This window comes from Diaphorina citri, unplaced genomic scaffold (genome assembly GCF_000475195.1).
Source record: "Diaphorina citri unplaced genomic scaffold, Diaci psyllid genome assembly version 1.1 scaffold1122, whole genome shotgun sequence".
Lineage (NCBI taxonomy): Eukaryota > Metazoa > Arthropoda > Insecta > Hemiptera > Psyllidae > Diaphorina > Diaphorina citri.
The window spans coordinates 20181-45018 of NW_007378551.1; the positions used below are offsets into that span (position 1 = coordinate 20181).

At 22.1% G+C, this 24838-nt stretch overlaps 5 protein-coding genes and 1 non-coding gene across 6 annotated transcripts; 3 read left to right on the forward strand and 3 right to left on the reverse strand.

Moving 5' to 3' along the window:
• Positions 1 to 4092: 4092 nt before the first annotated feature.
• Positions 4093 to 4974, reverse strand: LOC113469535 (thymidylate synthase-like). Its single transcript, XM_026827331.1, has one exon. It carries the CDS (start codon positions 4948 to 4950, stop codon positions 4156 to 4158), a length of 795 nt encoding a protein of 264 aa, XP_026683132.1. The 5' UTR covers positions 4951 to 4974; the 3' UTR covers positions 4093 to 4155.
• Positions 4975 to 11509: 6535 nt separating this feature from the next.
• LOC108253010 (methionine--tRNA ligase-like) lies at positions 11510 to 20898 on the reverse strand. Its single transcript, XM_026827332.1, has 2 exons — positions 20176 to 20898; positions 11510 to 13116 (listed from the first exon to the last, which is right to left on the reverse strand). Exons 1-2 carry the CDS (start codon positions 20837 to 20839, stop codon positions 12050 to 12052), a joined length of 1731 nt encoding a protein of 576 aa, XP_026683133.1. The 5' UTR covers positions 20840 to 20898; the 3' UTR covers positions 11510 to 12049.
• LOC113469536 (tRNA-specific 2-thiouridylase MnmA-like) lies at positions 18490 to 19655 on the forward strand. The gene has a single exon (XM_026827333.1). The coding sequence runs from the start codon at positions 18520 to 18522 to the stop codon at positions 19621 to 19623; it is 1104 nt and encodes a 367-aa protein (XP_026683134.1). The 5' UTR covers positions 18490 to 18519; the 3' UTR covers positions 19624 to 19655.
• Positions 20899 to 21198: 300 nt separating the features above from the next.
• On the forward strand, positions 21199 to 22408 carry LOC108253007 (glutamate--tRNA ligase). Its single transcript, XM_017446173.2, has 2 exons — positions 21199 to 22306; positions 22395 to 22408. Exons 1-2 carry the CDS (start codon positions 21289 to 21291, stop codon positions 22406 to 22408), a joined length of 1032 nt encoding a protein of 343 aa, XP_017301662.1. The 5' UTR covers positions 21199 to 21288.
• LOC103514323 (chaperone protein HtpG-like) lies at positions 22360 to 24402 on the reverse strand. Its single transcript, XM_008479192.3, has one exon. It carries the CDS (start codon positions 24340 to 24342, stop codon positions 22414 to 22416), a length of 1929 nt encoding a protein of 642 aa, XP_008477414.1. The 5' UTR covers positions 24343 to 24402; the 3' UTR covers positions 22360 to 22413.
• Positions 24403 to 24541: 139 nt separating this feature from the next.
• On the forward strand, positions 24542 to 24614 carry Trnar-ccu. Its single transcript has one exon. It is a non-coding gene; the product is annotated as a tRNA-Arg (tRNA).
• Positions 24615 to 24838: the final 224 nt, after the last annotated feature.

Sequence of the window (24838 nt, forward strand, 5' to 3'; positions counted from 1 at the left end):
TTGAAATTTTACTAATATCAACAGATTCTTTATAAAATTGAATTTTATTTTCTGAAAAATTTAATAAAAAGTTATTAAAAGATTTTCCATGTAATTTGTTTTTTAACTTTATTTTAACATCATATATTGGAAGCATACGAATAACATAAATTTCTCTTGCCTGTTGTGTATTTTTCCAGTATTCTGCAAAATGAAAATTTTTATTATTAAATAGTAAAACTTTACCTTTTGTTTCAATAGTTTCAGTAAAATCATTAATATATTGTGTCTTTACTAAAGAAAGCATATTTTTATATATACTCATTAGTTCTTGGTGCATTGTGCTTTTAATAAACGAATTAATTTTAGAATAATTAATTAAATTAGGATCAATATAATTATTTTTATCTAAATAAATTATATTTTTTGAAAAATATTCATATAATAATTTTAATAGCATATTTCCTGGAATTTTTAGTTTTTTTTCTGGTAAAACTTTAAGTTTTCCCCCATTAATATAGTTTAAATCAACTAAAGGAATATATATACTTAAATCATTTTCAGTTTCATAAAAATGATGAAAATTTGGTAAATCACTATGTATTCCAGCTGCTGAAGATAAATGATTACTATGCAAATACATATCATATGATACAAGCATATAATGAGCTTTAAAAAAACGAAAAAAACCTTTTTCAGATAATTCTTTTAATACTTTTTTGATAAAAATTTGTTCACAATAAACAGCTTTGCTATAAGATTTATTATAAAAATTTTTAACCGATATTTTTGCAAATTTTGGAAATACTTTTAAAAAAAAATTAAAAAATTTTTTTTGCATCATATATGCAAGATGTTCATTATAATCAAAAAATTTTGGAAAATCATTATGACCTATTTTTTTTCTTGCATAGTATTCCTGGATTTCGTTAACTAAATTATTGCTTAAAGAAATATTAGTTTCAATAAATCCATTAGTATAATATTCCATAAAATATTTTTCTTTAAGAATTTTAAACACTATAAGCTCCTTATATTTAAATTATTTTAATAAATACTTAAATAAATTTTTGAAAATTATTAATTATTTTTTAAAATACTTATTCCCATGGAAAATAACCAGTATTCATATAATAAGAAATTTTTTCTAAATTTTTAGAATCAGAAAATAATTTATGGTTAGTAGAAATTGCATTATTTTTTGAATTTAATAAAATATTATTTAATTCATTTATATATTTTTTATAATTTTTAATGCTATTTTTTGATAAATATTTAAGACGCAAGAGATGTTTATGTAATAGTAAATCATTATTATTTGAAATGGCATCAACTAAATTCCATTCTAATGCTTGTTTTGCTGTAATTGGTTTAGTCATTAAAGTCATATAATTTGATCTTTGAAAACCTATACGTCTAATTAAAAATGGTAAAACACAAGCTGGAAATAAATTAAATAATAATTCAGATAAACTAAATTGAGCATCGTGATTAGCTAAAACTATATCACAAGCTGCAATAAAACCAATCCCCCCAGCATTTACTCTACCGCTACATATATTAGATAAACTAATAAATGGCCCACATGATAACAGATACCATAATTCATATAATTTTTTTGATTCTATTGGATGGTTTTTTTTTATTATTTCGTCAAAATCAGCTCCTAAACAAAATATTTTTGGTAATCCTTCTAAAACAACAATATGAAAAGGATTAGATGAATCATTTTTTTTTAAAATATGAAGACATTCACTAATCATAGAATTATTAATCATATTATTATTTTTTTTATTACAAAATCGTATAAAACAAATGGATTGTTTTATATTCACTTCAATAGTTTCATAATTCATATTATTTGTAATTTTTATGTAAAAATTTGAATTATCTAATAAAAATTTTAACAAAATATAGTATATTTTAGATAAAATTTTATAGAAAATTAATTATAAATTTTAACTGCTGTTATTAAATAGTTATAACTTATTCCAGCAAAAATATCAACATTTGGTTTTTTATTTTGGATAATAAATTGAATTTTTTTATTTTCATAAAAAATTTTAATATCTCTCATATCTATAAAATTATTGATTTCACTTGAAATCGCTTTAATAATTGATTCTTTAACACTAAATAATATTGTTGATGAATCAATATTCAAACCAAATTTATCCATTATGTCTATTTCATTTTTATTAATCACAAACATTGATTCTAAATATTTTAATTTATTACTATATTTTGGGAAATAAATAATATCAATACCAATATTTGTTAAAAAAGGTATTTTTTTCATTATTACTACGGTACATAATTTATTATCATGACTAATACTACCATTTATTTTATCTGGCCATATTGGATTTTTTAAATATCCAGTTAATATTTCTGTTTCTGGGAATCCAAAATATTTCAATCCTTTTCTAGATAACCATCGTCCTGTTGAAAATTCTTTTTTTCTCTTGGAGACTGCATTAATTACTAATTTTTTTTCTTCTGGTAATATTGGATAATTATCAATTTTTGCTGTTTCTATAAATGTTTTTTTTGGAAACCATTTATATAAAATATTATTTATATTAGCAATAATTTTATCTTCTTTAATATTCAATGTATATTTGATATTTAATTAATAATTTTCATGATTTTTATCTTTATAATTTCCTTAAAAAGATAAAGAAAAATAATTCTATTTAAAATTTTACACAAATATAAATTTTATGTAAATTGATACATATATAGTAAATTATATCTTCAACTATATAATATAAAAAATTTATATTTCTTAAAATAAAATAATTTTTTAAAAATATTTTTTTTATATAATATTAATATTGAATAATATTTTATATTTTTTTATTTTTTATAAATATTTTTAAAACAAAATAGGTAAATAAACAATGAAAACATATCTTTTTCCTGGGCAAGGTTCTCAATATGTTGGTATGGGACAACTTTTATTTGATAAATTTCCTGATATTATAGAAAAATCAAATAATATACTTGGATACTCTATTAAAGAGTTATGTTTAAAAAATTCAAAAAATCAATTAAATAAAACAGAATATACTCAACCTGCACTTTATATAGTTAATGCGTTATCTTATAGAGATCATATTAAAAATACTGGTGAATATGCAGATTTTTTAGTTGGACATAGTTTAGGAGAATATAATGCATTAGAAAGTGCTGGTGTATTTTCTTTCGAAGATGGGTTACGTCTAGTTCAAAAAAGAAGTAAATTAATGAGTCAAGTTTTAGATGGCGCTATGGCAGCTGTAATTGGAATTAATTATAAAAAAATTTTAAATATTTTAAAAGAAAATAATTTAAATACAATTGATATTGCTAATTATAATACATTAAATCAAATTATTATCGCTGGCCCTAAAAATGATATTAATAATGCACAAATTTTTTTTGAAAAAAATAATGCAATATATATACCATTAAATGTTAGTGGACCATTTCACTCAAGATATATGAAACCTATATATAAAAAATTTAATAATTTTTTATTGGATTTTGTTTTTCATTCTCCAAATATCCCAGTTATTTCTAATTTTGAGGCATTACCTTATTCTATAGAAAAAATTACAAACAATCTATCAAATCATTTAATAAATCCAGTAAAATGGTTTGATAGTATATATTATTTACTAAATAAAAGTAAAAATGAAATGGAATTTATGGAAATTGGTCCTGGAACAGTATTAACTAAATTTATAAAAAGTATTAAAAATGAATACAAAAAAGATTGTGTCATTAAAGATGATATTTTAGAACAATCACAAGAAAAAAAAATTGAAAAATGGAATAACAAATATCCAATTGGAACAAAAGTTAAAGTAAAAGGTTATAAGGATATATTAATTACTAAAACTAAATCCATGCTTCTTTTTGAGAATAAAGCGGTTATTTATATTGAGGGCTATAATGGTTATTTTCTTTTAGATGATGTTCAACCAATACAATAAAATTTTTATAGCTTTTAATAAAAAAATTTTTTATTAATTTATTAAACATAAAATAAAAAAATTTTAAAATTTAAATTTTAAAAAATTTAATTTGAATTAAGAATAATAAATTAATTTATTTATTAAATGGATTAATTGTAATTCTAAAAAAATTTAAAATTATTATAAGATATATTCTTATTAAAAATTAAAAAAATTAAATTGCTATAGGCGCATAAATAGATTTTTGCGGATTATAAGAATTAATTTGAAAATCTTCAAAATTATAATCCAACGATGATTTTGGTTTACATAAAATAGTTAAATTTGGTAATGATCCTGGATTTCGTAGTAACTGTTTACGAGCCTGATCTAAATGATTTAAATATAAATGACAATCACCTCCAGTCCATATAAAATCACCAACCTTTAATCCTGTTTCGTGTGCTATTATATGAATTAATAACGAATATGAAGCAATATTAAATGGTAATCCTAAAAAAATATCCGCACTACGTTGATATAATTGACAAGATAATTTATTATTTGCTACGTAAAATTGAAATAATATATGACAAGGAGGTAATTTCATTTTATGAATATCGGAAACATTCCAGGCTGAAACAATAATTCTACGAGAATTAGGATCAGTTTTAATTTGTTTTATAACCCCTGACAATTGATCAATATATTTTCCTTGTAAAGTTGGCCAAGATCTCCATTGATAACCATAAATAGGCCCTAAATCACCATTTTCATCAGCCCATTGGTCCCATATTTTTATATTATTTTTTTTTAAAAAATTAATATTAGTTGATCCAGATAAAAACCAAATCAATTCGTATATAATAGATTTAACATGAAGTTTTTTTGTAGTTAACAATGGAAAACCTTTTTGTAAATTAAATCGCATTTGATAACCAAAAATTGATAATGTTCCCACTCCTGTTCTATCTATTTTTTTAATTCCAGAATTATACACATGACGCATAAAATTTAGATATTGATGCATTTTAAAAAATATTAATAAAAATAAAAATTTAATTTTACTTATATAGTATCACTATATAATATAATATTATTGAAGAATTTATTAACTAAATATTAAAAAGAAAATTCAATATGTCTCCATCTTCGACAAGATATTTTTTTCCTTCTGATCGAATTTTTCCAGCATTTTTGCAACCTTGTTCTCCTTTATAAAGTAAAAAATCTTTATAAGAAATAGTTAATGCTCTAATAAAACCACGTTTTATATCAGTATGAATAATTCCTGCGGCTTGTTCTGCTGTTGTACCATTTGGTATAGTCCATGCTCTAATTTCTTTTTTTCCAACTGTAAAATAAGTCCGCAAATCAAGTAAAGAAAAACTAGCTCGAATTAAATCATTTAATTTTGTTTCTTTTAAACCTAAATTATCTAAAAAAAACTTTTTATCTATATTATTTAAATCAGAAATTTCTTCTTCTAACTTAGCGCAAATAATAATTATTGGTATATTTTGATTATGAGCATATATTTTTAATTGATCTAATAATAAATTATTTTTAAAACCATTTTCTTTTACATTTGCAACAAATATAATTGGTTTAATAGTAAGTAGATTTAAGAATTTGATTGACATTAATTCTTCATTATTAAGTGACATCAATCGAATTGGTATCGATTTATTTAAATTAAAAATAATTCGTTTTAATAATTTAAGTAATTCAATTGAATGTTCATTTTTTAAAAAAAACTTTTTATTTTCTTTATCAATATATTTCTCAAGTATAGCTAAATCCGATAAAATTAATTCTGTTTGAATTACTTCAGCGTCATGAATTGGATTAATTTCTCCCGATATATGAGTGATTTTATCGTCTTTAAAACACCGAATTACATGTATAACAATATTTGTTTCTCGAATATGCGCTAAAAATTTATTTCCTAAGCCTTCCCCTTTTGATGCGCCAGAAACTAAACCCGCAATATCAACCAATTTAATTATTGCTGGAAAAATTTTCTTTGTTTTAACAATATTATTTAAATGTTTTAATCTCTTATCTGGGACTTCTATAATACCAATATTAGGCTCAATGGTGCAAAATGGATAATTTTCAGCAGAAATCTTTAATTTTGTTAATGCATTAAAAAGAGTTGATTTTCCAACATTTGGTAACCCAATTAAACCACATTTTAGATTCATTATTTTAAAATCACTTATAAAAATTTAACTTTATTTTTTATTATATACAATTATTTTATATTGTACACGTTTTTTATATTCTTTAAAACTTTGAGCACAACAATCTAAATATGATAACAAAGATAAATCTGCATTTCCGGCTTCACTATCGGGTATTGGACGACATGTATCCATTACTTCAAAACTATAATATCCATTAGAACCAATATCAAATTGAAATATTTCAGGTTTATCACTGATCAACATAGCTACAGCTCCTGCGCCTCCACTTGGTTCAAAAAAGGCCCATTCCATTGTTAATTCATTTTTATCTTCTGTAACAAAAAAACGAGAAATATCGGTGGCAATAACCAATGCTTTAGCACCTGGAGATACTTTAGATAAAATAAAATTAATCGCCATTTGTAAACCAGCTGTACAAGAATAACAGGCTTGTTTTAATTCAAATAAACGACAATTACGATTTAAACCTAAATAATGATGAATATATGTGCTCATTGATTTTCCAAAATCAATTCCTGATTCGGAGCATGTAATAATTAACTCAATGCTATTTTTATCGATATTCGATAAATTATCAATTAATGGGGCTGCGGCATTAATAGCAAAACTAACTGGATCTTCATAAGGCAAAGAAACAGATTTTTGTTGCATAAGTAAATTTTCAAAACGCACAGTATCTAGTTTTCTGTATTTAGCTAATTCAATAACATCAATAAATACACTGCCTCCATACAAATTAATTGCCTCAATTCCAACTTTTATCATATTTTTTCTCATTAAATAATATTAAAATTTTTGTATATGTAATATTTAAAATACTTTTTAAATATAATTATAAATTATATGCTTTATAATTTTTATAACGGTATTTTATTATTTCTTGAAATTTTACTAATATCAACAGATTCTTTATAAAATTGAATTTTATTTTCTGAAAAATTTAATAAAAAGTTATTAAAAGATTTTCCATGTAATTTGTTTTTTAACTTTATTTTAACATCATATATTGGAAGCATACGAATAACATAAATTTCTCTTGCCTGTTGTGTATTTTTCCAGTATTCTGCAAAATGAAAATTTTTATTATTAAATAGTAAAACTTTACCTTTTGTTTCAATAGTTTCAGTAAAATCATTAATATATTGTGTCTTTACTAAAGAAAGCATATTTTTATATATACTCATTAGTTCTTGGTGCATTGTGCTTTTAATAAACGAATTAATTTTAGAATAATTAATTAAATTAGGATCAATATAATTATTTTTATCTAAATAAATTATATTTTTTGAAAAATATTCATATAATAATTTTAATAGCATATTTCCTGGAATTTTTAGTTTTTTTTCTGGTAAAACTTTAAGTTTTCCCCCATTAATATAGTTTAAATCAACTAAAGGAATATATATACTTAAATCATTTTCAGTTTCATAAAAATGATGAAAATTTGGTAAATCACTATGTATTCCAGCTGCTGAAGATAAATGATTACTATGCAAATACATATCATATGATACAAGCATATAATGAGCTTTAAAAAAACGAAAAAAACCTTTTTCAGATAATTCTTTTAATACTTTTTTGATAAAAATTTGTTCACAATAAACAGCTTTGCTATAAGATTTATTATAAAAATTTTTAACCGATATTTTTGCAAATTTTGGAAATACTTTTAAAAAAAAATTAAAAAATTTTTTTTGCATCATATATGCAAGATGTTCATTATAATCAAAAAATTTTGGAAAATCATTATGACCTATTTTTTTTCTTGCATAGTATTCCTGGATTTCGTTAACTAAATTATTGCTTAAAGAAATATTAGTTTCAATAAATCCATTAGTATAATATTCCATAAAATATTTTTCTTTAAGAATTTTAAACACTATAAGCTCCTTATATTTAAATTATTTTAATAAATACTTAAATAAATTTTTGAAAATTATTAATTATTTTTTAAAATACTTATTCCCATGGAAAATAACCAGTATTCATATAATAAGAAATTTTTTCTAAATTTTTAGAATCAGAAAATAATTTATGGTTAGTAGAAATTGCATTATTTTTTGAATTTAATAAAATATTATTTAATTCATTTATATATTTTTTATAATTTTTAATGCTATTTTTTGATAAATATTTAAGACGCAAGAGATGTTTATGTAATAGTAAATCATTATTATTTGAAATGGCATCAACTAAATTCCATTCTAATGCTTGTTTTGCTGTAATTGGTTTAGTCATTAAAGTCATATAATTTGATCTTTGAAAACCTATACGTCTAATTAAAAATGGTAAAACACAAGCTGGAAATAAATTAAATAATAATTCAGATAAACTAAATTGAGCATCGTGATTAGCTAAAACTATATCACAAGCTGCAATAAAACCAATCCCCCCAGCATTTACTCTACCGCTACATATATTAGATAAACTAATAAATGGCCCACATGATAACAGATACCATAATTCATATAATTTTTTTGATTCTATTGGATGGTTTTTTTTTATTATTTCGTCAAAATCAGCTCCTAAACAAAATATTTTTGGTAATCCTTCTAAAACAACAATATGAAAAGGATTAGATGAATCATTTTTTTTTAAAATATGAAGACATTCACTAATCATAGAATTATTAATCATATTATTATTTTTTTTATTACAAAATCGTATAAAACAAATGGATTGTTTTATATTCACTTCAATAGTTTCATAATTCATATTATTTGTAATTTTTATGTAAAAATTTGAATTATCTAATAAAAATTTTAACAAAATATAGTATATTTTAGATAAAATTTTATAGAAAATTAATTATAAATTTTAACTGCTGTTATTAAATAGTTATAACTTCAGTACTGAAAAATATCAACATTTGGTTTTTTATTTTGGATAATAAATTGAATTTTTTTATTTTCATAAAAAATTTTAATATCTCTCATATCTATAAAATTATTGATTTCACTTGAAATCGCTTTAATAATTGATTCTTTAACACTAAATAATATTGTTGATGAATCAATATTCAAACCAAATTTATCCATTATGTCTATTTCATTTTTATTAATCACAAACATTGATTCTAAATATTTTAATTTATTACTATATTTTGGGAAATAAATAATATCAATACCAATATTTGTTAAAAAAGGTATTTTTTTCATTATTACTACGGTACATAATTTATTATCATGACTAATACTACCATTTATTTTATCTGGCCATATTGGATTTTTTAAATATCCAGTTAATATTTCTGTTTCTGGGAATCCAAAATATTTCAATCCTTTTCTAGATAACCATCGTCCTGTTGAAAATTCTTTTTTTCTCTTGGAGACTGCATTAATTACTAATTTTTTTTCTTCTGGTAATATTGGATAATTATCAATTTTTGCTGTTTCTATAAATGTTTTTTTTGGAAACCATTTATATAAAATATTATTTATATTAGCAATAATTTTATCTTCTTTAATATTCAATGTATATTTGATATTTAATTAATAATTTTCATGATTTTTATCTTTATAATTTCCTTAAAAAGATAAAGAAAAATAATTCTATTTAAAATTTTACACAAATATAAATTTTATGTAAATTGATACATATATAGTAAATTATATCTTCAACTATATAATATAAAAAATTTATATTTCTTAAAATAAAATAATTTTTTAAAAATATTTTTTTTATATAATATTAATATTGAATAATATTTTATATTTTTTTATTTTTTATAAATATTTTTAAAACAAAATAGGTAAATAAACAATGAAAACATATCTTTTTCCTGGGCAAGGTTCTCAATATGTTGGTATGGGACAACTTTTATTTGATAAATTTCCTGATATTATAGAAAAATCAAATAATATACTTGGATACTCTATTAAAGAGTTATGTTTAAAAAATTCAAAAAATCAATTAAATAAAACAGAATATACTCAACCTGCACTTTATATAGTTAATGCGTTATCTTATAGAGATCATATTAAAAATACTGGTGAATATGCAGATTTTTTAGTTGGACATAGTTTAGGAGAATATAATGCATTAGAAAGTGCTGGTGTATTTTCTTTCGAAGATGGGTTACGTCTAGTTCAAAAAAGAAGTAAATTAATGAGTCAAGTTTTAGATGGCGCTATGGCAGCTGTAATTGGAATTAATTATAAAAAAATTTTAAATATTTTAAAAGAAAATAATTTAAATACAATTGATATTGCTAATTATAATACATTAAATCAAATTATTATCGCTGGCCCTAAAAATGATATTAATAATGCACAAATTTTTTTTGAAAAAAATAATGCAATATATATACCATTAAATGTTAGTGGACCATTTCACTCAAGATATATGAAACCTATATATAAAAAATTTAATAATTTTTTATTGGATTTTGTTTTTCATTCTCCAAATATCCCAGTTATTTCTAATTTTGAGGCATTACCTTATTCTATAGAAAAAATTACAAACAATCTATCAAATCATTTAATAAATCCAGTAAAATGGTTTGATAGTATATATTATTTACTAAATAAAAGTAAAAATGAAATGGAATTTATGGAAATTGGTCCTGGAACAGTATTAACTAAATTTATAAAAAGTATTAAAAATGAATACAAAAAAGATTGTGTCATTAAAGATGATATTTTAGAACAATCACAAGAAAAAAAAATTGAAAAATGGAATAACAAATATCCAATTGGAACAAAAGTTAAAGTAAAAGGTTATAAGGATATATTAATTACTAAAACTAAATCCATGCTTCTTTTTGAGAATAAAGCGGTTATTTATATTGAGGGCTATAATGGTTATTTTCTTTTAGATGATGTTCAACCAATACAATAAAATTTTTATAGCTTTTAATAAAAAAATTTTTTATTAATTTATTAAACATAAAATAAAAAAATTTTAAAATTTAAATTTTAAAAAATTTAATTTGAATTAAGAATAATAAATTAATTTATTTATTAAATGGATTAATTGTAATTCTAAAAAAATTTAAAATTATTATAAGATATATTCTTATTAAAAATTAAAAAAATTAAATTGCTATAGGCGCATAAATAGATTTTTGCGGATTATAAGAATTAATTTGAAAATCTTCAAAATTATAATCCAACGATGATTTTGGTTTACATAAAATAGTTAAATTTGGTAATGATCCTGGATTTCGTAGTAACTGTTTACGAGCCTGATCTAAATGATTTAAATATAAATGACAATCACCTCCAGTCCATATAAAATCACCAACCTTTAATCCTGTTTCGTGTGCTATTATATGAATTAATAACGAATATGAAGCAATATTAAATGGTAATCCTAAAAAAATATCCGCCTATAATTGTCATCGTTAATGACATAATAATTATTTGTGGGACTATAGGATAAATTGGAGTAAGACAGGCTGGTAAGGTTGAAATAAGACAAGTAATGGCTTTTATATTAGTAATTGTTGTAAAAAAACCGCGTATAAAACTTTTTTTTTTACTAATAGTTTCGCAAATATAAGTTGAATCTTTTTTATTAATAGATGCACACCACATTTGGAATGATGTATACATTAACCATATTATTCCAAATATCTTAATGAAAATTAAGATAGAACTTGATGATAATAATAATTCAGCCCCCTCAGATATAGCTAATATAATTAATACTAAAGCTATTTCTTGTCCAATTATTAATGATAATGTCTTCCTCCATCCATATCTTAAAGCATGATTTATTGTTAAAATATTTCCTGGACCAGGAGAAATCGAAGTAATAATAGAAAATAAAAGAAAAGAAATCCATGTTTTGAATATCATATTTAACTATTAATTTATAGAATGATTGATATATTTTATTTAAATAACTATTTTAATCTAACTAAATTAAATAATTTGAACATATTATAAACCATTTTAATAAATGATAAAAAATTTTTTAAATATTTTTATTTTTTAATAAATTATCAACAATATTTTTATCAACTCGTGTCATTAAATGTCTATATTTATTAATTTTATGATTTTGTGTTAAAGGTGTAAAAATATTAATCCACTGTAATGGTGAAATATTTAAAAATGTTTCTACTGACTTAGCTAAATTTGGTAAGATCGGTTTTAAATAAATTGTTAAAATACGGAATGCTTCTAATAAACGGCTAGAAATTTTATGCAACTTTTCATGATATATATTATTTTTAGCTAATTTCCATGGTTTATTTTGATCAAAAAAAATATTAATAAAATTAGTTTGTTCTATAACTATATATAATACTTTATTAAAATTTCGATTTTCATAATATTTTTGAATACTTGAACTAACAACACGTAATTTCGATAAGAAAGTATCATTATCTTTAACCCATTTCATGTTAAGGTACCCCTTAAAATATTTTTCTATAAAACTAGATGATCTGCTGGCAATATTAATATATTTTCCAATTAAATCTGAATTAACGCATGAAATAAAACTTTGAGAATTAAAATCAATATCCTCAATTTTATTATTTAATTTACTAGCAATATAATAACGTAACCACTCTGGATTCATTCCAATTTTTAAATAATACAACGGAGAAATTCCAATTTTATTTGATTTAGACATTTTTTTACCATTAATAGTCATAAATCCATGTACAAAAATATTATTTGGTAATTTACGACCAGAAAATTTTAAGATTGCTGGCCAAAATAAAATGTGAAAATAAAAAATATCTTTTCCAATAAAATGATATTGTTCTGTATTTGGAGAAGAAATAAATTCATCAAAATTTCGTAATTCATTGTATTTTTTTTTAGGACCACCTTTTTCAAAAAAATTTTTTAAAGACGCTAAATAACCTATAGGTGCATCTAACCAAACATAAAAATATTTTTCTAATGTATTAGGTATTTTTATACCAAAATAGGGTGCGTCTCTGCTTATATCCCAATCATTAAATTTATTATCTTTTTCTAACCATTCTTTAATTTTATTGACTATTTCTGGTTGTAATCTTTTATCATGTATTGCCCATTTACGTAAAAAATCTATACAACGTTTATCGGATAATTTAAAAAAAAAATGTTTTGATGATTTTATAATAGGTTTTGTTCCAGATAATATTGAATATGGATTAATAAGTTTGGTAGGTGTATAAATTGAGCTACAACATTCACAAAAGTCTCCGTATTGATCTTTTGCATTACATATAGGGCATTCACCTTTAATATATCTATCTGGTAAAAAAATATTTTTTATTGGATCAAAAAACTGATTAATTTTTTTGTTTATAATTAATTTAGCTTTATTATATAAAGTATCATAAATTTTTTGAACTAAATCAATATTTTCAATGCTATCTGTAGAATACCAATTATCAAATTTAATATAAAATCCATCTAAATATTTTTTTCTATTAGATGAAATATTATTAATAAATTCTTTAGGTGTCATACCAGCTTTTTCAGCGGCAATCATAATTGCCGCGCCATGCGCATCATCAGCGCAAATAAAATATACTTGTCTTGATTTACCGTTATCTTGTTGCATACACTGAAAACGTACCCATATATCAGCCTGAATATATTCCATTATATGTCCAATATGTAATTCACCATTAGCGTAAGGCAAAGCCGTAGTAACAAAAATTCTACGAACATCTTTAAATTCACTATCGTGTTTTTTCATAAATTATAAATTATAATATTTTTATAAAATTTAAATAATAAATTATATGATAAATTATCTTTAATTGTTTAATTTTTAACAATTAGATTTATTGGTAATTTAAATTATTAAATAACTGATTCATTAAGTAATAAAAAATATATAAAAATTTACTAAAATATTGTATAAATATTAGAGCATTTATTTTTATAATTTTGTTATAAATTTTTATATATTTTTTATAAAATTACATAATATATAAAATTATATAATAATGAGATAAATAATGAACTAAAAATATAAGTTGAAATATAAATAAAAATAAAACTTTATTTTTATAAAATTTTTACAAAATCATTCATTAATATTTATTTATTATATTGAACATATTTTTATTAAAAAATTTAATACTTATTAAAATTATTTTTTTAAAAAAAATATTTTTATTAATTTTTAAAAATTACTTTCATATGACTATTGTTCGTACTCGTTTTGCCCCTAGTCCAACTGGAAATCTGCATATTGGGGGAATAAGAACTGCTTTATTTTCTTGGGCATACGCTCGACATTTTAATGGAATTTTTATATTAAGAATTGAAGATACAGATATCAATCGCTCTACATTAAGTGCAACACAAACAATAATTGATGGTATGAAATGGTTAGGGTTAAATTATGATGAAGGACCATTTTATCAAACTAAACGCATAAATCGCTATTTTGAAATTATCAATTATTTATTATCCAATGATTATGCATATTATTGTTATTCTTCTGTAGAAGAGATAGAATCATTTCGTAAAAAACAAAGATCTTTTGGAGAAAAACCTCGTTATAATAGAATTTGGAGACCGGAACCAGGTAAAATTTTACCATCTATTCCTATTAATCGTAAACCTGTAATACGATTTAAAAATCCTCTATACGGTAATATTACTTGGAATGATCTCATTAAAGGTAAAATTACTATTTCTAATAAAGAATTAGATGATTTAGTAATTGTTAGAGCAGATGGTATACCAACTTATAATTTTTGTGCTGCAATTGATGATTGGGATATGAAAATCACTCATGTAATTAGAGGAGATGATCATATTAATAATACACCACGTCAAATTAATATATTAAAAGCATTAGGAGTTACATTACCATTTTATGGTCATTTACCAATGGTTATTGACTCAAATAAAGTGAAAATTTCAAAAAGAAAAGAAGCTACTGATATAATGTATTATAAAAAAAAGGGGTTTTTGCCTGAAGCGATTTTAAATTATTTAGCTAGATTGGGATGGAGTCATGGAAATGAAGAAATATTTTCAATAAAACAATTTTGCTATTGGTTTAATGATTGTAAATATTTATCAAAATCTCCAGCACAATTTAATTTAAAAAAATTGGAATGGTTAAATAATTTTTATATTAAGTCTTATGATGATAAAAAACTTCTTAATCTTATTCAACCAATTATAAAAAAAAAAAAATATAGAATATAATACCTTAAATGTATTAAAAATAATATCTTTATTTAAAAATCGAGTAAACACATTAACAGAATTATCGGATATAATAATAATATTTTATTCTACTCCTAAATTACATATTGAATTATTAAAAAAATATATAACAGATATCATAAAATTAGCATTAATGGAATGTGTATTACAATTTTCTAATATTATATGGGAAAAACAGATACTAAATATAACTTTAAAAAAGATATTAGAAAAATTTAAATTAAATATGCCGCAACTGGCAATGCCATTAAGAATTATTCTATTAAATAAATTACAAACACCTTCTATTGATTTAATTTTATCTTTATTTAATCGTAATATAGTATTAGATCGGATTAAAAATGCTATTAAAAATTTAAACAATACTAATAAAAACTTACATATTTAATAAATAAATGTTAAAATATTTTTATATGATTTTTAAAAAAATAATTCTATCAAATTTTATTTTTTATAAATTATCATGTAAAATATTTTTATAAAATAATGTCCCCATCGTCTAGAGGACCAGGACATCACTCTTTCACGGTGAGTACAGGGGTTCAAATCCCCTTGGGGACAATTTAAAATATAAAAATACAAAACTATAAAATATTTTTATTAAAATTAAATATTTATTTAAAAAATTTATTTTTAAAATCTTTGGAATTTAGGAATGTCATTTTTGACTAAAATTTTTGGTAGTCGTAATCAAAGACTTCTTAAAAAATATCAAAAAATAGTGCAAAAAATTAATGAATTAGAATCAGTAATGCAGAAGCTTTCTGATGAGGAATTACAAAATCAAACATCAAAACTAAAACAATCTATACATTCTGGAGAAACATTAGACTCTATTCTTCCGAAAGCATTTTCAGTATGTAGAGAAGCTAGTAAACGTGTTTTAAAGATGCGTCATTTTGATGTACAACTAATTGGTGGAATTGCATTACATTATGGAAATATATCTGAAATGCAAACGGGTGAAGGTAAAACATTAGTAGCAACTTTAGCTGCTTATTTGAATTCCTTGTCTGGTCAAGGTGTACACATAGTTACAATTAGCGATTATTTAGCTAAAAGAGATGCGGAATGGATGAGTGTTTTATATAATTGGTTAGGATTAAGTATTGGTGTTAATTCATCAGAAATATCACATAGCTTAAAAAAAAAATCTTATGAAGCAGATATTACATATGGAACAAACAATGAATTTGGATTTGACTATTTACGCGATAATATGGTATTTAATTCAAATGATCGCGTACAAAGAAAATTAAATTTCGTTATTTTAGATGAAATAGATTCAATTTTAATTGATGAGGCTAGGACTCCTTTAATTATTTCTGGAGAAATTAAAAACAATGCCCAATATTTTTACAAAATAATAAATCCTATTCCAAAATTATTAGTACCAGAAATTGATACAAAAAATATCAAAAAAAATATCAAATATACTAAGAAAAATACTGGTGATTATATTATAGATTATGAAACAAACCAAGTTTTTTTAACTGAAAATGGTTATGAAAAATATGAAAATATTTTAATTAAAATGGGTTTGTTAAATAAAAATAAATCATTATATGATTCTAAAAATTCTTTTCTTATTTATCATATATATGCAGCATTGCGTGCGCATGTTTTATATCATAAAAATAAGCACTATATAATAAAAAATAATAAAATTATAATTGTTGATGAATTTACTGGCAGATTAATGAAGACACGCCGTTGGGCAGAAGGTTTACATCAAGCTCTTGAGGCTAAAGAAAATCTTGAAATTCAAAACGAAACTCAAACACTAGCTTCAATTACATTTCAAAATTATTTTCGTATGTATAAAAAAATATCTGGCATGACAGGAACTGCTGAAACAGAGGCATATGAATTTCAAGAAATTTATAAATTAGAGACAATTACTGTTCCACCCAATAAAATTAATAAAAGAAAGGATTTACAAGATAAAATATATAAAACTATGGAAGAAAAATATCAAGCTATATTGATGGATATAAAAAATTGCTATATCAAAGAACAACCAGTATTAGTAGGAACAACATCAATAGAAAATTCTGAATTACTTTCAAATATATTAAAAAAAAATAATTTACCTCATAGCGTTTTAAACGCAAAACAACATAAACTTGAAGCGCAGATCATTGCACAAGCAGGTCATCCTAAAATGATTACTATTGCCACTAATATGGCAGGAAGAGGAACTGATATCATATTAGGTGGAAATATAGATAGTTATATTAAAGATATTAAAAAAAATATTTCTTCTGAGGTTAAAAAAAAAAATAAAATTAAAAAATTAAAAAATGAATGGATGTTATTACATGATAAGGTAATTTCTTCTGGAGGACTTCATATTATTGGTACAGAACGTCATGAATCACGAAGAATAGATAATCAACTACGAGGACGATCCGGAAGACAAGGAGACCCTGGATCATCTAGATTTTATCTTTCTTTGGATGATTCTTTATTGAAATTTTTTTCTAGTGATCAAATAAAAATTGTTATGGAAAAATTAAAGATTCCAAAAGGAAAATCTATTGAATCTAATTTAGCATCATATTCAATTGAATCTGCGCAACGAAAAATAGAATTACGAAATTTTGATATTCGAAAACAATTATTAGAATATGACGATATTTATAACAATCAACGTAAAATTATTTGTCAAGAAAGAAATAAATTGCTTGAATCAAAAAATATATCAGAAATAATAAAAATATTACGTTATGATGTCCTAATAAGATTATTTTCTAAGTATATTTCATTGAAAAAATCAGATAAAGAATGGGATATTATTGGTTTAGAATTAATACTTAAAAAGGAATTTAAATTAGATATCTCATTTAAAATTTTTTTTAAAAAAAAATATACAATAAAAGATTTTTTTATAAAAATTTTATATACTTTTGATAAAAAATATGAAAATAAAATTAAAATTTTAAATAATAAAAAATTTTTAAATTTTGAGCGTAATATTATTTTGCAATCTATTGATAAGTATTGGATAGAACATTTATTATCTTTAGATCAATTACGTCAAGGAATTAATTTAAGAAGTTATGCTCAAAAGGATCCGAAAAGAGAATATAAAAGAGAAGCTTTTAAGTTATTTCATAAAATGCTTAATTTAATTAAGTATGAAGCAATTAAAAAAATAATGACTATTTTATAATAAGAATAAATTATAGTTATTTTTAATACTTAATCATAAAAATAATTTTGTAATTTAAATTAAACTTAAACATGTTCAAAAAAAAAGTTGTTGTGGGTATGTCTGGTGGAGTTGATTCTTCTGTTTCTTCTTGGTTATTAAAAGAACAAGGATACAAAGTTATTGGTTTATTTATGAAGAATTGGGAAGATAATGATTCAATAAATTGTACTTCACGTCAAGATTGGATTGATGCAGTTAGTGCCGCAGATATAATTGGAATAGATATTGAAATAGTTAATTTTTCATCAGAATATAAAAAACGTGTTTTTTCTAATTTTTTATATGAATATAAATCCGGTAGAACCCCAAATCCAGATATATTTTGTAACTCAGAAATAAAATTTAAAGTTTTCTTAGATTATGCAATACGTTATTTAGATGCTGATTTAATTGCAACTGGGCACTACGCTCAAATAAAAAAAAATAATAATGGTCAATTTCAATTATTAAAAGCATTTGATCTTAGCAAAGATCAAAGTTATTTTTTGTATCGTTTAAATCAAAATCAATTAGCACATACTTTATTTCCATTAGGAAAAATTAAAAAAAGTCATGTAAGAAAAATAGCTATAAATTTAAAATTATCTAATGCAATGAAAAAAGATTCTTTTGGAATTTGTTTTATTGGTGAAAAATTTTTTAGAAATTGGTTAAGTAGATATATAAATTATCAACCAGGCCCAATTAAAACAATAGATGGAAAAATTATTGGAAAACACATTGGATTATGTTTTTATACTATAGGACAAAGAAAAGGGATTGGATTAGGAGGCATTAAATCTTATCAAAATAATTTTGGAATAAGTAAACCTTGGTATGTTGTACATAAAGATATTATTAATAATACTTTGTATGTACTACAAGATCGTAATCATCCTTATTTATTTAGCTCTATTTTATTAGCGGAAAAAATTACTTGGATATCTAAAGAGCCTCAAAATAATTTTCCATTAAATGCTAAAATTCGATATAACCATAAAGATACTAATTGTTTGTTATATAAAAATTTTAAAAAAAATAGTTTTATTTTAAAATTTAATATACCTCAATGGGCAATTACTCCTGGTCAATCTGTTGTGTTATATGATAACAATATTTGTATTGGAGGAGGAATTATTAAAAAATCTTGTTAAAAAAATTGTGATATGCATAAAAATTTTTATTATTTTTAAATAATTGTTTTTCGGTAAAATAAGTGACATAAATAAGTTATTATTCTTTATATTATATATAAAGTATGTGTATATAATAAAGAGATATATTAAATAATAATTTAAATTTATATACTTAAAATAATAATATTATTATAAATAACAGTATATATTGTTCAATATTAAAAGAAATACATGATATTAACTTTTGCTAAATTAGAAATTATATACTGTAACAGACATGCATATTTGTAACAGACATGCATATTAAAAAAAAATAAAAAGTAAATAATTTATTATAAATTTTAATAAGTTTATATTTGAATATATAATTTTATTTTTATAAAAGTTATTATAAATTAATATTGATTAAATTATTTAAATACCTATTTTAGGTACTTAAATTAAAAATAATAGTTATATATTGAAAAATATAATTTCTATAAGATTTTTAAGAAAAAATATATTTCTCAAATAAATTAAGTAGATTTTTATTTTTTTAAAAAAATATTTCTGGTTGTAATCTTTTATCATGTATTGCCCATTTACGTAAAAAATCTATACAACGTTTATCGGATAATTTAAAAAAAAAATGTTTTGATGATTTTATAATAGGTTTTGTTCCAGATAATATTGAATATGGATTAATAAGTTTGGTAGGTGTATAAATTGAGCTACAACATTCACAAAAGTCTCCGTATTGATCTTTTGCATTACATATAGGGCATTCACCTTTAATATATCTATCTGGTAAAAAAATATTTTTTATTGGATCAAAAAACTGATTAATTTTTTTGTTTATAATTAATTTAGCTTTATTATATAAAGTATCATAAATTTTTTGAACTAAATCAATATTTTCAATGCTATCTGTAGAATACCAATTATCAAATTTAATATAAAATCCATCTAAATATTTTTTTCTATTAGATGAAATATTATTAATAAATTCTTTAGGTGTCATACCAGCTTTTTCAGCGGCAATCATAATTGCCGCGCCATGCGCATCATCAGCGCAAATAAAATATACTTGTCTTGATTTACCGTTATCTTGTTGCATACACTGAAAACGTACCCATATATCAGCCTGAATATATTCCATTATATGTCCAATATGTAATTCACCATTAGCGTAAGGCAAAGCCGTAGTAACAAAAATTCTACGAACATCTTTAAATTCACTATCGTGTTTTTTCATAAATTATAAATTATAATATTTTTATAAAATTTAAATAATAAATTATATGATAAATTATCTTTAATTGTTTAATTTTTAACAATTAGATTTATTGGTAATTTAAATTATTAAATAACTGATTCATTAAGTAATAAAAAATATATAAAAATTTACTAAAATATTGTATAAATATTAGAGCATTTATTTTTATAATTTTGTTATAAATTTTTATATATTTTTTATAAAATTACATAATATATAAAATTATATAATAATGAGATAAATAATGAACTAAAAATATAAGTTGAAATATAAATAAAAATAAAACTTTATTTTTATAAAATTTTTACAAAATCATTCATTAATATTTATTTATTATATTGAACATATTTTTATTAAAAAATTTAATACTTATTAAAATTATTTTTTTAAAAAAAATATTTTTATTAATTTTTAAAAATTACTTTCATATGACTATTGTTCGTACTCGTTTTGCCCCTAGTCCAACTGGAAATCTGCATATTGGGGGAATAAGAACTGCTTTATTTTCTTGGGCATACGCTCGACATTTTAATGGAATTTTTATATTAAGAATTGAAGATACAGATATCAATCGCTCTACATTAAGTGCAACACAAACAATAATTGATGGTATGAAATGGTTAGGGTTAAATTATGATGAAGGACCATTTTATCAAACTAAACGCATAAATCGCTATTTTGAAATTATCAATTATTTATTATCCAATGATTATGCATATTATTGTTATTCTTCTGTAGAAGAGATAGAATCATTTCGTAAAAAACAAAGATCTTTTGGAGAAAAACCTCGTTATAATAGAATTTGGAGACCGGAACCAGGTAAAATTTTACCATCTATTCCTATTAATCGTAAACCTGTAATACGATTTAAAAATCCTCTATACGGTAATATTACTTGGAATGATCTCATTAAAGGTAAAATTACTATTTCTAATAAAGAATTAGATGATTTAGTAATTGTTAGAGCAGATGGTATACCAACTTATAATTTTTGTGCTGCAATTGATGATTGGGATATGAAAATCACTCATGTAATTAGAGGAGATGATCATATTAATAATACACCACGTCAAATTAATATATTAAAAGCATTAGGAGTTACATTACCATTTTATGGTCATTTACCAATGGTTATTGACTCAAATAAAGTGAAAATTTCAAAAAGAAAAGAAGCTACTGATATAATGTATTATAAAAAAAAGGGGTTTTTGCCTGAAGCGATTTTAAATTATTTAGCTAGATTGGGATGGAGTCATGGAAATGAAGAAATATTTTCAATAAAACAATTTTGCTATTGGTTTAATGATTGTAAATATTTATCAAAATCTCCAGCACAATTTAATTTAAAAAAATTGGAATGGTTAAATAATTTTTATATTAAGTCTTATGATGATAAAAAACTTCTTAATCTTATTCAACCAATTATAAAAAAAAAAAAACAGTACTGTATATTTTTATTAATAATAATAAATATACTATAAAAAATAGTAATGATTTAATAAGGCGCTGCTTATTAAGCGCCTTATATTAATAGTATATTATAGATAACGTAATTATTTTATTAATAACATTTCATTAAGTCTTTTTACAAAATTCATTGGATCATTTAAAACACCATTTTCAGCTAATAAAGCTTGATCAAATAAAATATGAGACCAATTATGAATATTATCATTATTTAATTGAATACGTTGTATTAAAGCATGGTTAGGATTAATTTCTAAAATTGGTTTTGAATTAGGAGTTTCTTGACCAGCGGCTTTTAACATACGAATCATATTTCCAGAAGGTTCATTTTCATCTACAACTAAACATGCTGGAGAGTCAGTTAAACGATATGTAACGCGTACATCTTTAGCTTTTTCAGATAATATTTTTTTCATTTCTTCAATAAGATTTTGAAACTTAGTTTCGGTTTCTTTTTGTTGTTTTTTATCTGATTCATTTTCTAAATTTCCAAGATCAAGATTGCCTTTTGCAATTGATACTAATTCTTTATTTTCAAATTTTGGTATAAATGATAACATCCATTCATCAACACGATCTGTTAGTAATAATACTTCAATAGATTTTTTTTGAAATATTTCTAAATGTGGACTATTTTTTACAGATTTATAATTTTCTCCTGTAATATAATATATTTTATTTTGTCCTTCTTTCATTCGTTTTATATAATCCATCAAAGAAACATTTTGAATATCACTATCATTATTTGTTGATGCAAATCTCAAAAGTTTAGATATTCGTTCTTTATTATTATTATCTTCTCCAATACCTTCTTTAATTACTTGCCCAAATTCTTTCCAAAAATTGGCATATTTTATTATTTTTTCTTTATCATTACTAGTTGATAAATCTTCTAAAATATTTAATATACGTTTAGTAGAACCTTCTCGAATAACTTTAACATCACGTGATTCTTGCAAAATTTCTCGTGATACATTTAATGGTAAATTATTAGAATCTATTACACCTTTTACAAAACGCAAATAAGTTGGTAATAATTGCTCGGCATCGTCCATAATAAATACACGTTTAACATATAATTTAATACCATTACGTTTATTTCTATCCCATAAATCATACGGAGCTCGACTTGGAATATATAATAATTGTATATATTCATTACGACCTTCAACATGATTATGGGTATAAATTAAAGGTTTCTCAAAATCATGTGATATATGTTTATAAAATTCTATGTATTGTTCATCTGTAATTTCAGATTTTCCTCTAGCCCATAAAGCGCTAGCTTGATTAATCACCTCAAACTCATTATTACTAATAACAGTTTCTTTTTTTTCTTCATCCCAAGTTTCTTTATACATTTTTATTGGAAATGAAATATGATCTGAATATTTTCTAATAATTGATTTTAATTTCCATGAAGATAAATATTCTTCTTCTTTTGATCGTAAATAAAGAGTAATATCAGTTCCTCTGTTTGTTTTGTTTATAGTTTCTATGGTAAAATTTCCAGAGCCCTCAGATTCCCAAAGTACCCCTTCTGTAATAGGACTATTAACATGACGGCTTTTTACTATAATTTTTTTAGCAACAATAAAAGCTGAATAAAATCCTACTCCGAATTGACCAATTAAAGAAGCATCTTTTTTTTGATCGCCAGATAATTTTGAAAAAAACTCTTGTGTACCTGATTTTGCAATAGTTCCCAGATTAGTAATTATATCATTACGATTCATTCCAATTCCGTTATCGGAAATATTAATGGTTCTATTATCTTTATCAAAAGTAATAATAATTTCTAAATCAGAATTATCAGTTGATATAAACTTATTATTAATTAACTCAAAACGAAGTTTATCTAGCGCATCTGACGCATTAGAAATTAATTCTCGTAAAAAAATTTCTTTATTAGAGTATAGGGAATGAATCATTAATTGCAGTACTGGTTTTACTTCCGCTTGAAATCCCAAGGTTTGTTTTTTTTTTATAATTGACTCTGGTTCAGAATTTTTCATTTTTTATTCCCGAAAAAATAAAATTTATTGTTTATTAAATTTTTAAAACTATTTTTAAAATATATATTATTTTTTAAAAAAAATAAATTTAATTCTATTTATAAAAAAAAAATTATTTAAAGATATTAAATCTTATCAAAATTTTTATCATACTTTTCAAAAATATTTATTAATGATAAAATTAATAAAACTTTTTTAAGCCTGCGTAGCTCAGTGGATAGAGCAATCCTCTCCTAAGGGATGCGTCATACGTTCGATTCGTATCGTGGGCATTAAATTTAAATTAAAATATATTTTTGTTTAAAATAAAAAAATAATTACTAAAATTTATGTAAGGATAAATTTTTAAGAAATAAAATTTAATTCTTTAATAACTTTATATAATTTTCTTTTTTGACGAGCCGCTTTATTTCTATGAATTATTTTTTTGTTAGCAACAATATCAATTTTTGATATTGCTTTTTTATAAGAAATTAATATAATTTCTTTATTTCCG